This window comes from Ahaetulla prasina, chromosome 2 (assembly GCF_028640845.1).
Source record: "Ahaetulla prasina isolate Xishuangbanna chromosome 2, ASM2864084v1, whole genome shotgun sequence".
In the NCBI taxonomy this organism is placed as follows: Eukaryota; Metazoa; Chordata; class Lepidosauria; order Squamata; family Colubridae; genus Ahaetulla; species Ahaetulla prasina.
The window spans coordinates 211,128,649-211,143,915 of NC_080540.1; the positions used below are offsets into that span (position 1 = coordinate 211,128,649).

At 38.0% G+C, this 15,267-nt stretch overlaps 1 protein-coding gene across 3 annotated transcripts in view; it reads left to right on the forward strand.

Moving 5' to 3' along the window:
- Window positions 1-15,054, forward strand: part of MUSK (muscle associated receptor tyrosine kinase) — a 52,685-nt gene extending 37,631 nt beyond the window's left edge. For all 3 annotated transcript variants that reach the window (XM_058173207.1, XM_058173205.1, XM_058173206.1), the window contains 4 exons: window positions 612-801; window positions 4,338-4,529; window positions 7,014-7,162; window positions 9,292-15,054. In XM_058173207.1, the coding sequence (XP_058029190.1) occupies window positions 612-801; window positions 4,338-4,529; window positions 7,014-7,162; window positions 9,292-9,974 (1,214 nt within the window). In that variant the 3' untranslated portion in view covers window positions 9,975-15,054. The remainder of the gene's footprint in view (window positions 1-611; window positions 802-4,337; window positions 4,530-7,013; window positions 7,163-9,291) is intronic.
- Window positions 15,055-15,267: the final 213 nt, after the last annotated feature.

Genomic DNA, 15,267 nt, shown 5'->3' on the forward strand with positions numbered 1-15,267 from the left:
CGTATTTAACCTCAGTAGGGCATATTGCTAGTTCTAAAATCATTTGGAGGTCACATGTGAAGGAAGGATTAAAACAGTTTTTGAAAGGTTTGATGGCCCCTTTCAGGATTGGGTGAAACACAAGGACTGGTTCCAAAGGGTCGCTTGCAATGAAACATCCCTCCGTTGAGTGTCAGGTGGTTGTGATCTTCAGAAGACTTGTGCAGCTACTGTGAAGACTATCCCCAGCTGTCAGTTTATGCATGCATATGTAGAGCAGTTTTGCTGGCAATCACAATGAAAGGGTTGTCTGGGATTTTAAAACAGCTGCAGTCTGGTTTTCCAGAGAAGGTGTCTGCTTTAATGTTACTGGAGGAGGTGCTTTGTTTGGGCCAATGAATTTTGAACAGTGGCTCTGTCAAATGCATTGTTCCGCTCCGTTAAATATTTCTGTCCATTATCACTTACAAAACAATCTTTATTTTGCCATTTGAGAATGCTATGATTTTCTCTCCTCAAATAAAAACAAGGAGCCCAACTCCTATTCCCTTCAACTCACTGGACAGTGTTTCTGCTTCCATACTAATTTCCATGGCAATATGAAATTGAAGTCTCATTTATTTCTATTTTAGATTCCTTGACACTAGGAACAACAAAGTTGAGTACAACATCTCCACATTTCCCTTTCTTCTCCTCTCTCTCTTCTACCTACTCCATGACTGTCATCATCTCTGTCATCTCCAGCTTTGCAATGGTCATCATTCTCATTATTACAGTTCTTGTTTGTTGTCGGAGACGCAAGCAATGGAAAAACAAAACCAGGTAAGTGTTAGTTTAGCACATTTAGCAAAATGAAGAATGGCATCAACTTTGCTGGATTGAAGAGCCAGTTTAGTGTTGTGATTAAAGTACTGTACCAGAAACCAAAGGACAGTGAATTCCAATCTTCCCCTAGGTGTGAAAGTCAGCTGGTTGACTTTGTGCCAGATTGTCTCTCTCTTGTCATTCTATCTATTTCTATGTGCAGAGCTATGTATTTTGTGCTTTTCTCCAGTTCTTTCTCTTCTATTCTGCTGTCTCCAGATACTGCCACATCTACTATCCAGACTTTTTTTTTGTCTTTCTTATGGACAGTTGTTAAGTCTGGGATGCTATGTGGCAAGTGCTTGTGCATCTCAGTTCTGAAATCCCACCATAATTTAGCTTCTTCGCGTTCTATTACTTTATCTGTTTTGTAGCCCCATCAGTTTTTGCTTTCAGACAAATGGTATTACTTGCAGATCTTCTTTTATTAACTCTTCTATTATAATCCTCTGCTGTTGTTTTTTTCCATTACCCTTACATAGCCATAAATGGGGGTTATATGGCCCGAAATCTTACAAAACTGGAAGAATCAGTTTAGGGAAGGGAGCTTTTTGTATAGAGGCAGATTTAGCCATTCATAAGTGTTATCTTTAGTGCGAAGTATCATGGATATAGATGTTCCTAAGAGTATTACTGGAGACAGGATTACATACCTCGCACTGGGCTGCGACATGCAAGAAACGGGGCAGCAACCAAGTAAAGTCCATGGGATGCAGCATGTGAAACCACCCTGGTCCAGTCTGCAGAAAAACCTCTCTTCATGACACCAGTCCCAAAAGGTTGGGGGCCACTACCTTAAATTACTGGAAAATAAATAACCTCCTAGTTTAATTTGTGTTTCATCAAAATGATAACATTCCTCTATTTATTTATTTAGCATATAGCATATCATGCATGGACTAGCATTCTAAATTAAAATTATGTTATATTTCTATATTATATTTATAGCATTTCTCTATTCTTGCATATTCCATGTATCCTGGCTGCATGGACACTAGAAGTTTGAGTCACAAAAAGTTGTTGGTTGGTAATACAATCCAGATATGATAATGATGTTAAAACAGAAGGCTTTTATAATAACCTAACGAGTTTTGATGAGATTTTAACAGGTTCAGATGACAACCTGATAAAGAAACTGTACGGATACTTACTAGAGGTGAAGTTAGAGGAAGAACAGGTTAAAGAGACAATGATTGCTTGGGGGAGGAATTTTGGTCATGGGCTAGATCTAGATGACTGGCAGAAACTGTGGATGTATAATTATAAAATGACGATGTCGACAGCATTTAAAGAGAATTTGTATAAGATGTTTTACAGGTGGCATCTACCCCCAACAAGAATTGCTAGAATGTCTAAGGACAAATCTGAAAAATGTTGGAAATGTCATCAGATACTGGGTTCATATTACCACATGTGGTGGACATGCATTGAAGCTAAAGGATAATGGACTAAAATATTTATTTTATTTATTTATTTATTTTGTCACAACAGTATATATAAGCATAAGCATGAAAGTAACTATATAATATATAAGCATATATATATATATATATATATATATATATATATATATATATATATAAGCATAAATATGCAATAACTACATTAATTGGATATAATGAAAGAAAACAATAAGATAGGAACGGTAGGCACGTTTGTGCTCTTACGCACGCCCCTTACGGACTTCTTAGGAATGGGGTGAGGTTGGAGTTGGAGAGGAGACCACAGAGTCAGGTAGTGTATTCCAAGCATTAACAACTCTGTTACTGAAGTCATATTTTCTGCAATCAAGATTGAAGTGGTTGACATTAAGTTTGAATCTATTGTTTGCTCTTATATTATTGCTATTGAAGCTGAAGAAGTCTTTAACAGGAAGGACATTGCAATAGATGATTCTGTGTGTTAAACACAGGTCTTGTTGGAGTCGGCAGAGTTCTAAGTTTTCTAAACCCAAGATTTCAAGTCTGGTGGCATAAGGTATTTTGTTGTATTCAGAGGAGTGGAGAACTCTTCTTATAAAATATTTCTGGACATGTTCAATTGTATTGATGTCTGAAATGTGGGTACCAGACAGGCGAGCTGTATTCAAGAATTGGTCTAGCAAATGTTTTATAAGCTCTGGTAAGTAGTGTAGTGTTTCTGGAGAAGAAGCTACATAAGATTAGGTTTACAACTCTTAAAGCCTTTTTTGCAATGTAGTTGCAGTGGGCTTTGGCACTTAGATCATTGGATATGAAAACTCCAAGGTCTTTGACAGGGTGGAGGTCATCTGTAAGGTAATGTCCATCGAGTTTGTATTTAGTGTTTGGATTATTTTTTCCAATGTGTAAAACAGAGCATTTGCTGGTTGAGATTTGGAGTTGCCAAGTTTTTGACCACTCTGACACAAAGTCAGGGTCTTTTTGAAGGGTAGCTGTATTGTTGGTAGTGTTAAATAGTTTGACATCATCAGCGAAAAGAACACAATTACTTTTAATATGGTCACAGAGATCATTAATGTATAATATGAAGAGTGTTGGTCCAAGAACACTGCCTTGGGGAACGCCGCTATTGACAGGAACAGGATTTGATAGGGCACTGCCTATTTTGACCACTTGTTGTCTGTTTGACAGGAACACTGATATCCAATTGTGGAGGGGTCCGGAGATGCCGTAGGATTTTAGTTTTAGGAGAAGTTTGTCATGTACCACTGAGTCAAAAGCTTTACAGAAGTCTATGTAAATTGCATCTATTGTTTTGCCTTGATCAAGATTTGTAGTCCATATGTTTTTGCAGTGAAGAAGTTGTAAGTTACATGATAATTTTTTTCTGAAATCAAATTGTTTATTAGAGAGTAGATTGTTTGTTTCTAGGTAGAGGATAATGGATTGGTTGATGATAGATTCCATAACTTTACAGGTGACACAGCATAGAGAGATTGGTCTGTAATTTTCAACCACATGTGTATTTAATTAAATACACACGTGGCTGGAAAAAATGATTAAAAAGCATATTGACTTTAAGCCAGAAATCTTTCTGTTGGGATTTATACCAGAGATATATACTAGAGATATAAAATATTTGATTGTGAATATTACTACAGCAGCTAGGATTGTATTTGCAAAAAATTGGAAAAATGAAAAGTTACCTTTGCAAGATGAAATAATTAGAAAAATGTTGGAATGTGCAGAGATGAGTAAATTAACATTTGAAATTAGAGAACAAGAAGATAAACAATATTATAAAATATGGGATTTATTCTATAATTGGTTAAATGGAAAGACAGGTTAGGAAAAATGAGTATAAGATATATGTATGGAAGAGATGATTATTTTGTGAATGCACAGGAAGATAAGTTAACACCCTTACAGCCCGTTGTAATGGAATTGATTTGATGAGGTTTTTTTATGTTATGTTTAAAAATAAATAAATTTTTTCAAAAAAAAAAGTTGTTGGTTGGTTTGCAAGGCTTGTTCCAATTAAGCCACGGATTCTTTCTCCCTCATTCATTTCAGAGAATTTGCACCACCAGCTCTGACAACTCTTCCTTCAGAGCTCTTGTTGGACAGGCTGCACCCCAATCCTATGTACCAACGCATGCCTCTACTTTTGAATCCCAAATTATTCAGTTTGGAATATCCGCGAAATAATATTGAATATGTGAGAGATATTGGGGAAGGTGCTTTTGGTCGTGTCTTTCAAGCCAGGTAAATGAACTATTAACCAGTCATGATTTGGCAGCTGTCACTGAGTTCTTTCTGTTTAAAGTCCTGCAGAGCCTGAAAATAGGGACCCATTTATATTAATTGTATGTCAGAGAAAGACTACATGAATCAATATTAGTTATATCCCCATAAACTTCTTTCCAGTTAGAGAGCTTTTTCACTTATTCCAGGAATGCTAAGGCCTTCGCTGCTGTGGTACCATTTTGATTAAGGGGGAATTCTGACTTGGATGCATTTAGTCATCATCTCACAAGGAGCAGCTTCATCCATCAGCTCCTCAAACACTAAATATCTGCTGTTCCTTTCATATTGAGCATAATGACTACTGTAGGAATATATTATCACTAGAGAATATATTATCACTTCATGTGGTGACTTTATATCGCCATGAAGAACAGTTGCAGGAATTGGGTATGCCTAGTTTAATGAAAAGAAGGATTGGGATGACATGATAGCAGCGTTCCAATATCTCAACGGCTGCCACAAAAAGGGGAAGTTAACCTATTCTCCAAAATACAAAAAGTCAGGACAAGAAGCAATGGATGGAAACTAATCAAGGAGAGAAGCAACCTAGAACTAAGGAGAAATTTCTTAACAGAACAATTAATCAGTGGAATGACTTTCATTCAGAGGTTATAGGTGCTCCAACACTGGAGGTTTTTAAGAAGAGATTGGATAAACATTTGTCCGAAATGGTATAGGGTTTCCTGCTTGAGCAGGGGGTTGGACTAGAAGATCTCCAAAGTTTCTTCAAACTGTTAATCTGAGTAAAATTAATCTAAATCAGGAGTGTGCAACCCCATATCTGTAGACTACATTCAAGCACACAAGATCTAATTTATAGTCCTCCATTCCTCAAGCTTGGCTGGCTGGAGAATTCTGGGAGTTGAAGTCCACACATCTTAAAAGTTGCTAATATTGAGAAACAGGGTTGTAGACATAATCCTATCATAAAGCAGTTTATTGTAGTAGTAATTTATTTAAACTACTAATCTTCAACTGCTACAGGAATGGCTTCCATATCACCTGTATTTGGTGATAGAAAACAGAAATAGAAAAACCTAATATGGTGCCAAGGAATGTAATATATAAAATAATAAAGTAATGTTTAAAAGTAGTGAAGTCATGCTTTGAAGGAAGCTGTAGCACAAAGGACTTGTAAATAATGCTTTCAAATTGCAGAATTTTAGTTTTGTGTCTGCAAAATTCCAGATCTTATGTTTTAGCTCTAGAAAGCAATTAAGGTACCCCATCTAAATTAGAACCAACTGCTCAAGGAAGTCACACCATTTTCCTTGTCTCTCTCTCACAGAGCAAAATATGTTGCAGATACATTAAAAGAGATTCCTGTGGCTCATCATCAGAGCCCAACAGTTTCCTGAAGACATTTTATTGAGCTTAAATATTTGCAAAGAATTTGATGCTCTTGGTTGCAAAATTACACAGGCCTGACTTGCAGTTGCTTTGCCACTCGGGGTGATTTGATTTCAGACTGGCATTTTGCCTTTTACTGGCATTTGACAATGATGTGACATTTGCTGCATTCAGCTGCACCTGTCTGACTGCCGTATGGCCAGAACAGCTATATAAAAGCTAGAAATATGTTTTGGAGACTAGAACCATTGAATGACCCCAGAGTAGTAAAACAGCTTGACATTTAAGCCAACAGCTGAGCAGGTTGACTATATGCACTTACTATTCCTTACTACATATAAGTACAGAGAGTTACTACATGGCTAGGATATCTCTTCCTCATGGTCAGACCAGATTATTAACTTGAGATAGTTAGAAGTAGAAACTCCCTTCCTGGGCTTTAATCATATTTTGTTTGGAGTGTGGTCCTAATTACCAATTGCTCTGCATATTCTTTTTTTTCTTATCATTAGCTATTTGAACTTCAGGAAGGCTGCAAATGAACAAGCATACTTTATGAAGCAGATATATAATTTCCTGCCATGAGCCCTATTATCTAAGTTAGTCTTCCTATATACTGGTAGTGATATGCTGTGATTTCTTGCTATGCTCTATCATATCCTATGTTCTGTCATGGTAGTAACAGTGGGATGGGATGTCTTCCCATCATAACTGATGAGAAGAAATGTTTTTCCATACAATGCTAAAGTAAAATAAAGATTGTAGTTTGAAGTAAGACAGATACGGGGTGGCTCTTGTATCATTCTACTGTGTAACTCATCTTTTTTTTTAATTCTCCCATCCCAGTTAATCATGACAATCTAACAATTGATGTCTGGAAATTTTGTGAGTTGCATTCCATAAAGCAGGGGTCTCCAATCTTGGCAACTTTAAGACTTGTGGACTTCAACTTCCAGAATTCCTCAGCCAGCAAAGCTGGCTGAGGAATTCTGGGAGTTGAAGTCCACAAGTCTTAAAGTTGCCAAGATTGGAGACCCCTGTCATAAAGGACTCCACCTGACCTGTAACTTTTCTTTCTGCATCTTCCCTTAGGGCTCCTGGACTGCTTCCTTATGAACCCTTCACAATGGTTGCAGTGAAGATGCTCAAAGAAGAAGCCTCAGCAGACATGCAGGCCGATTTTCAAAGAGAGGCAGCTCTCATGGCTGAATTCGACAATCCAAACATTGTCAAACTTTTAGGTACCAAACCCAATCCTCTCTGTTTTCCCCTTCACATGGTAGATGTAAGTTTTAAAATGGGTCTTTAGAGGATTGGCTTAATTATATAGACAACCACCAAAGCTGACTTACTGGTGAAGGAATTGGCAGTACCAGAACCTGAGGTTTGATTTGGCTCTTTAGCATCCTGTGCAAAATTACTTGTATTTTTAAGTCTTCTTGACCTCAACCTAATATTTCAAAGGGCCCCAAACTTCCCTTCCCTTTCTTTCCTTAATACAAAGTATCATTTGATAGTCTCATTCTGGCCCTTCTCTGTCATTTCCCACCAAAGGCTATTGAGAGTTGCAATCAGAATCGGGACTGGCTTTCACTAGAAATAATACCTGAAGGTTTTGTTGTGTCTTCTTCTGGCTGAAAGGATTGTCTATATTTCAGCAGCAAAAAAGGAAAAAGAAAACAGGAAATAGACTCTCTGCTGGTGAAATGTGTGTGTGTGTGTTTAACACCATATTGGATGTATTAGAAAAGGCCAAAGGGTTATGGGACTGCTGAGCATCCTTTGACCTAAACTTTCATGTGGACACTTTTCTTGGAGTCAGATTCAGATGTTTTCACACGAAGAAATGCTTACTTTTTTTAAAAAAGATAGTTGAAGGTACTAGCAAACACTCAAACCCAGCTACCGAATGATGATTAGAAAAGTGTTGTAAAAGTATGATTGATATTTATGCATTTCTCAGTCTCCATTTTTCCCAATTTAGTACTACTAATAGAGGATTGCATGTTCCGATTATACGATGAACAAAGTTCATCAATTAGATGTCCAGTGCCCTTATTTAACTCACAAATGACTATGAGTTTGAATAATCATTGGATGAAGAAGAGTACTTTGCATACGCTTAGGTGATTTCTTGTTTTATCATTCACATATTCCTGGCATCCCAAGCTAATTACATCATTCAGTTGTGGTAGAATAGAATAGAATTGAATAGAATTGAATAGAATTGAATTGAATTTTTATTGGCCAAGTTTGATTGGACACACAAGGAATTTGTCTTGGTGCATATGAATCCATTGTTACTGGAAGCTAAAATGTTTTAAAAAGTGGGACCTGTTGCTAGTGCTGTTGAGAAAAATTCATTTTGGGTAAGACAAAAGAAATTGTTTTTGGAATCCTTTTCAAGCAAGAGGAAAGCATCTTTGCTACTGTCAAAGAGGAAATGTAGTCCTGGCCATTTGTTTTGCAGATGAAATTATTTCGTATTTTGTTTATGTTGCCTTCTCTTTCTCCCTCTCCTTTCTCTTTCTCTTTTTACCTCCATCATCAAATGGTTATGGTATTTCTGTCCTACAAATAATGATCCTTTAAAACATCTGCTTTTCTTTAGGATAACTCTCCCCTTTTGCGGATTTAATTTTATTTATTTATATTTAATTCTAAGAATGTATATGGCTGCCCATCCCATGGCAGTGATTTCATAGCAGAAAAAGCAAGCTTCCCTTTTGATAGCCCAACCTGGCAATTTCCCAGTGGGTTAAGCTATAATTCTCATCACTTCTGGTAAGCCAGCAATGTACGGGGAGCATAATATGTATTCAACTGAGAGAGGAAGCAATGTACAGGTAATCCTTGACTTATGACTATAATTGAGACCGAAATTTCTGTTGCTAAGTGAGACATTTGTTAAGTGAGTTTTGCCCCATTGTACAGCCTTTCCTGCCACAGCTATTAAGTGAATCACTGCAGTTATGAAGTTAGTAACACAGTTGTTAAGTGAATCTTGCTCCCCCATTGACTTTGCTTGACAGAAGATGACAAAAGGTGACCACATGACCCCGGGACCGTCATAAATATGAGTCAATTGCCAAGCATCTGAATTTTGATCATGACCATGGGAATGCTGCAATGGTCGTAAGTGTGAAAAACGGTCATAAGCCACTTTTTTTCAGTACTTTGGTAACTTTGAATAGTCACTAAATAAACCATTGTAAGTCGAGATCTACCTGTATTATGAGACATAAACTATGAAGAGAATCAACAGGTACTGTTTTTTTCAACTCTTCTGCTTCCTGGCATAGGAAATAACTCTTGCGTATGAAATGATGCAAACAAATCTTGTTGATCTAACAGAGTTTCTTGGTTTCAGGGGTATGTGCTATCGGAAAGCCCATGTGTCTGCTTTTCGAATATATGGCGTTCGGAGACCTGAATGAATACCTGCGTAACCGATCACCACGCAGCCTCTGTAACCCAAACAACAACAACTTTGAGCCAAAGATCAGACCCTCCAGTCCTAACATGCTCACTCTTTCGTGCACTGACCAGCTCTGCATCGCCAAACAAGTAGCAGCCGGGATGGCCTATCTTTCAGAACGCAAGTTTGTGCACCGGGACCTGGCCACCAGAAACTGTTTGGTCGGAGAAAACATGGTGGTTAAAATTGCCGACTTTGGCCTCTCCAGAAATATGTACTCTGCAGACTATTACAAGGCCAACGAAAACGACGCCATCCCCATCCGTTGGATGCCCCCTGAATCTATCTTCTACAACCGTTATACCACGGAGTCTGATGTCTGGGCCTACGGGGTGGTCCTGTGGGAAATTTTCGCCTTTGGCATGCAACCCTATTATGGGATGGCTCACGAGGAAGTCATTTATTATGTAAGAGATGGAAATATCCTGTCGTGCCCAGATAACTGCCCTTTGGAGCTGTACAACCTGATGCGCCTTTGTTGGAGCAAGTTGCCTTCGGATAGGCCGAGCTTCGCGGGCATCCATCGTATTCTAGAGCGAATGTATGAGAGGGCAATGGCTGCTGAACAGGTGTGAACTGTTCTCTGAAGCAAGGGACTCTCAAACTGAACCCTTCGGGTGTATTGGATAACAAATCTGAGAATTCCCAGACAGACTACTGTAGCGCTATGCCTGGGAGGGGGGGTGGAATTGGGTTGGGAAAGACCATTCTTGAAGGCAGCATGTCCTTTCTTCTTCCCTGAATGTTTACACTTGGAAAAAGAAAGAACTTGCACTTACCACATCATCCGTCTTTGTCATTATGATTCAGGCAATGTTTCCCACAGGAAAGTGAAGCAGGGTCCAAAAGAGACATCGTTGCAACTGGTTTTTTGTTTTTTTTTATAAATAACTCATGATCTACGTATCATTTTTAGTTTTAAAACTTTCAAATAAAACTTTTTGCCGTGCCTCGGAATCCAACCTGTCTAGAAAAGACATCAAAACGGATTTGAAAAACAAAATAACAGTCGGCTAAGTCAGTAGCAGAACCTCAAGTACAATATGAGCTGAAATAACAGACAAGCCTCAGGTGTCTCAGGTTTCAGACTGTTTCTGAAAACCCAACTCCAAACAATTTCGAGAATATCACTGTTGATTTTACACAGCTGTCTCTCTGTATATAGTTATTTTACCTGAATCTGAGTGTTCTCTGATCCAGCTTTGTGACCTATTCTGACTGAAAGGGCCTTTGGACAGTGATCTTTCCTGTTCTCTATTAGATTGTTTAATTGACGACATGAGGGATTGTATTCGAGACCACTACCGTACCATGGAAATGAAAGGTTCCATCACTGAATGATTTCTTAGAGCAGATGCAGGGAAGGCTGTTCTAGTGGAATTAGATGAATACCACAGCTATAGCTGGGAGGTTGGAATGAAAATGGAAGACATTGTGCAGATCAAGTAGAATCTTTGTTTATGAAACAAAAAAATAAATCTGTTTGGAGATGGGAAAACAATTGTGCAGTGGAAGTGAGAGTTTGCACAAAAGGTCCTGTTTTTAATTCATGATCTAGTGATTTGAGGAGATGAACTAGTTGGTCAAATTCAGGGTGCATTCTAATATCCGCTGCTCCACCCTGCCAAGTCTTCTAATTTGACCTTTCACAGAGATAGGAATTGAATGAGTGTTAGTGGTTATACCAAACAGTGGTTTCTATTATTGCCAATTTTAGTTTAACTATCATTCTAACAGATATTTTAATTCAAGGAACAGTGGTTGCTGAGTCAAATGATTGACTGGTTATGTGCCAGCAGATAAGTGTTAACTTTTAGCAGCCATATAGATAGATTTTCCTCCCCATGATGATCTATCCCTAATAGGATCCCTTCAGAGCTTTTAGTGATGCATCCATTGCCACTGTAATTGTCCTTGTTGCTGATCATTCACCTTTTCCCTTTCCTTAACTTTTCCCAGCACAATAGACTTCTCAAAAGAGCTAGTTCTTATTAAAAACTTTCCAAAAGATGATAATTTGAACCTACTCATTTCAACTGCAGGTGAAATCAATTTGTTCTATGATGAATATCTTTGTTTTTTTGATGGTCCAGGTATTTTCAGGATTATTCCCCAGCACCAAAGTTCAAAAAACATCAAAACACCCTTTCTATTCTGCTTCTTCAAGATCCAACTTTCTTTTCCATAAAGAGTCTACGGAGATTCTCAGTCATCCAGGTCATGGTTGTCCCAAAGATGCTTTTTCAAGAGGCAACTTGACTTTCTTTGAAGACATTTTGCTTCTCATCCAAGAAGCTTTTTCAGGGAATACTATTTCTTGCCCTTTTCTGATATTTCTAGTTGTAGACTTTTTATGATATCTGAACATTTTTTCCAAAGCTTTCATGGTTGCTTTACCAAGCGCTAATCTCTAACCTATTTCTTGACTGTTTATTCCTTTACTGTTGATGGTTGATCCTAAAAGGAAGAAACTATCCACCACTTTTTATATCTTTGTTGCCAATTCTAAGGCTAATAGTTCTATTCGTACCATGGGTTTTTTTTTTGTTCTGCAGTTAATTTTAGTTCATTGTTTTCATTAAGTTGAAAACTAATGGAGGCAGGAAAGAGGCAACAATAGATTCTTCTTCTAATCATGTTTCCATACATTCTCACACCCATTCTGTACCCTAGTGGTGAAATTCAAATTTTTTTAGTACTGGTTCTGTGGGTGTGGCTTGGTGGGCGTTGCAGGGGAAGGATACTGCAAAATCCCCATTCCCTCCCCACTCCTGGGGAAAGGATATTGCAAAATCTCCATTCCCACCCCACTCTGGGGCCAACCAGAGGTGGTATTTGCCGGTTCTCCGAACTACTCAAAATTTCTGCTACTGGTTTTCCAGAACCTATCAGAACCTGCTGGATTTCAGCCCTGCTGTACCCCAAATTCATCTTCTTAAAGGACAGTTTGTTTAAAGCTGGATTCAGCAGGAGGTCTTGCTATTATACATTAAGAGAATTTAGAAACAACTGGTTGCATTTTCTCTGTCTGCGATACCTCACAAAGCTGCCTATTACCAGCTCCTTATTTTCCTCACTGAATCCTATATATGGCTCACAAACTTCTAGGACCAAAAACAAACACCTAGATTATCTGGCCATAATGCCACATCTCTTGATGGATGGATTTCTTAACCAAGCATCAATGCCCTGTTGGAGGTTTTATTAAGAATGGTGTCATACAAGTGGTGAAAGGTAAATAAATGTTTTCACAGCCTTTTTTCTTAATAAAGCCTTCATTGGTATACTGTGAGTTGGCCTCATCCTGGTGACTTTTGGCGGTGATGTAGTGGTAGAGTTGAAAAGAAACATGGCTCTTTCCAGCCTAGCATTCCAACCTTTGTGGGATTAGTGGGAAATAGAGAGTCAAAGTCTATGATGCTTAGTAGCTTGTGGTTGCAAAGCAAAGGAGCATATGTTCCTCTAACTGGGGAACACCAGTTCTCAGGTAACTGGTCCAGTATATCTGCAGAGCTCCAGGTTAGGAAAGGCTGCTGAAATCCTTTCTTGCAAATAGGTAAGAGGGAATAAACAAAGACAAATCTTGTTTTATATTTTTCAGTGGTAAATACTATTATAAGTATAGATTGGGAGCTATTATTTTGATTAAATACTGTATTGGTTTCAGAAATTTTAATTGGTTTATCCAAAAATAATGTAAAATACAACAGAAAATAGTAGGAAAGCAAGGGAGGGAAACGTGTAGGGCAAGGGAAGAAAGAAAGAAAAGGTGTTGAATTCTGACTCCTTTTGGTGCAGTAGAATAAGATAATAGCATCAAACCTCAACTTTTTACTTTTATATAATCATATAGACTAGCCATTTCTAAAACAACAAACCTATCTAATTGGCAAAAGCGAAAATCAAAGCTTCATTTTTTTCCGCCTCAAGCACAAAGTCCAAAAGCAGTTTCCAAGTAGAAACAAAATTAATTATGTTCTTTTCTTTAATCAGAGCAGTCAATTTGGCCATCTCTGCTAGCTCCATCAACTTTTGCAGCCATTCATCCATTGCAGGAGTCAAAGAGTCCTTCCATTTTTGTGCATAAAGTAATCTTTATGATTACTCTGTGGCTCAGACTGCTAAGACAGGCTGTTATTAACACAGCTGCTTGCAATTACTGCAGGTTCTAGTCCCACCAGGCCCAAGGTTGACTCAGCCTTCCATCCTTTATAAGGTAGGTAAAATGAGGACCCAGATTGTTGGGGGCAATAAGTTGACTTTGTATATAAATATACAAATAGGATGAAGACTATTGCTAACATAGTGTAAGCCGCCCTGAGTCTTCGGAGAAGGGCGGGATATAAATGCATATAAAAAAATAAAATTAAAAAATCTTGCTGCCATCAACAAACAGTATATAACATCAAAGTACCATTTTTTATTCCAAAATCTTTTTCCTTTAAACCCAAAAGAAAAGCCTCTGGTTTTATCTTCATATTCACTTTAACAATCTTCTGTATTAAGATGTGACTCCTACTCCAATATTTCTTTGCTTTGTCACATGTCCACCAGATTAAATACTGTCTCAAGGGGAGTTTAAGTTGCCTTTCTATTGCCCTTTTATAGTTTTCTCTCTTTGGGGTTTGAATATTTGAATATATCTCATGTTATGTTCCCGCCCATGTCATTTGAACTCGTAATGGTAGGTGCAGTTTCATTTCATAGACTAGATTATTGCTGTTTTACTGATAATATATCAGGTTTCTAAATTAAGATATCAGTGCAGTTAACCAAAGCACATCCCAAAACAAGAAATTTAAAGTTTATGCTTGGATTTAAATACTGGATGGGGAATCCAAGCGGAATCCAGAAAGGGTCAATTGACATGTTTCGTGGTGAATCTAAGTCATAACAATCAATATTTGTTACTTTTGTATAACCAGATATCATGCAAATCAAACAGTGACTGACAAATCAGAAACAACTACTCATAGAAATTGGTCATTGTCCTCTGCTATTTTGTTTAAATACAAATGCAAAGGATCTCACAAGCATTTCAGGCAGCTGGGATGGACACATTTATACAATAAGATCAGAATTTTCAAAAGCCAAAGTCTAGAGCAGGGGTCAGCAACCTGCAGCTCTGGAGCCACATGTGGCTCTTTCACCCCTCTGCTGTGGCTCCCTGTCACTCAAAATATGCGTCACAATGTGCGATACCTGCCGGCACGTGATTTATTGAGCTTTTCAACTCCCAGTAGGCCACCCAGGGATAAATCCAAGAAAACAAAAATTTCAGAAGAAAACTGAATGCTTAATTCAACTACATATGCTAGTTTTGTGGCCGCTCAAGAAATAATCAAGCATGGGAAGGGTTTTGTGGCTCCTATTTTCTTTTCTGTGGGAAACAGGTCCAAATGGCTCTTTGAGTGTTTAAGGTTGCAGACCACTGGTCTAGAGTAATTAGGGCTTTTTGTATTTCATTAACTGGGACTTGAATGGGGAGGTTCAAGGTTTCCTTTTTCCATAGCTTTGCCTACCATTGCAAAGATGCCATATCAAGGGTTAATTCTGGAAATCAATGTATGCAATGTATAAACCTGTTTCTAGTTTTATAACTTTTGTTTCACAAAATATAGAAATAAACTTTATTTTACATTGATACTGGAGACTTATTTTGAATGGCATATTGTCTGTTGTGGTTTTTTCCCCCCAAAGGTGACATTTATGAAAAGCAAAATATAATCTTTCTGCGTTCATGTCAAAGGTGGATTTCAGCAGGTTCTGACCAGTTCTGGAGAACCGGTAGTGGAAATTTTGAGTAGTTTGGAGAACCGGTAGTAAAAATTCTGGCTGGCCCCACCCCCATCTATTCTCTGCCTCCCA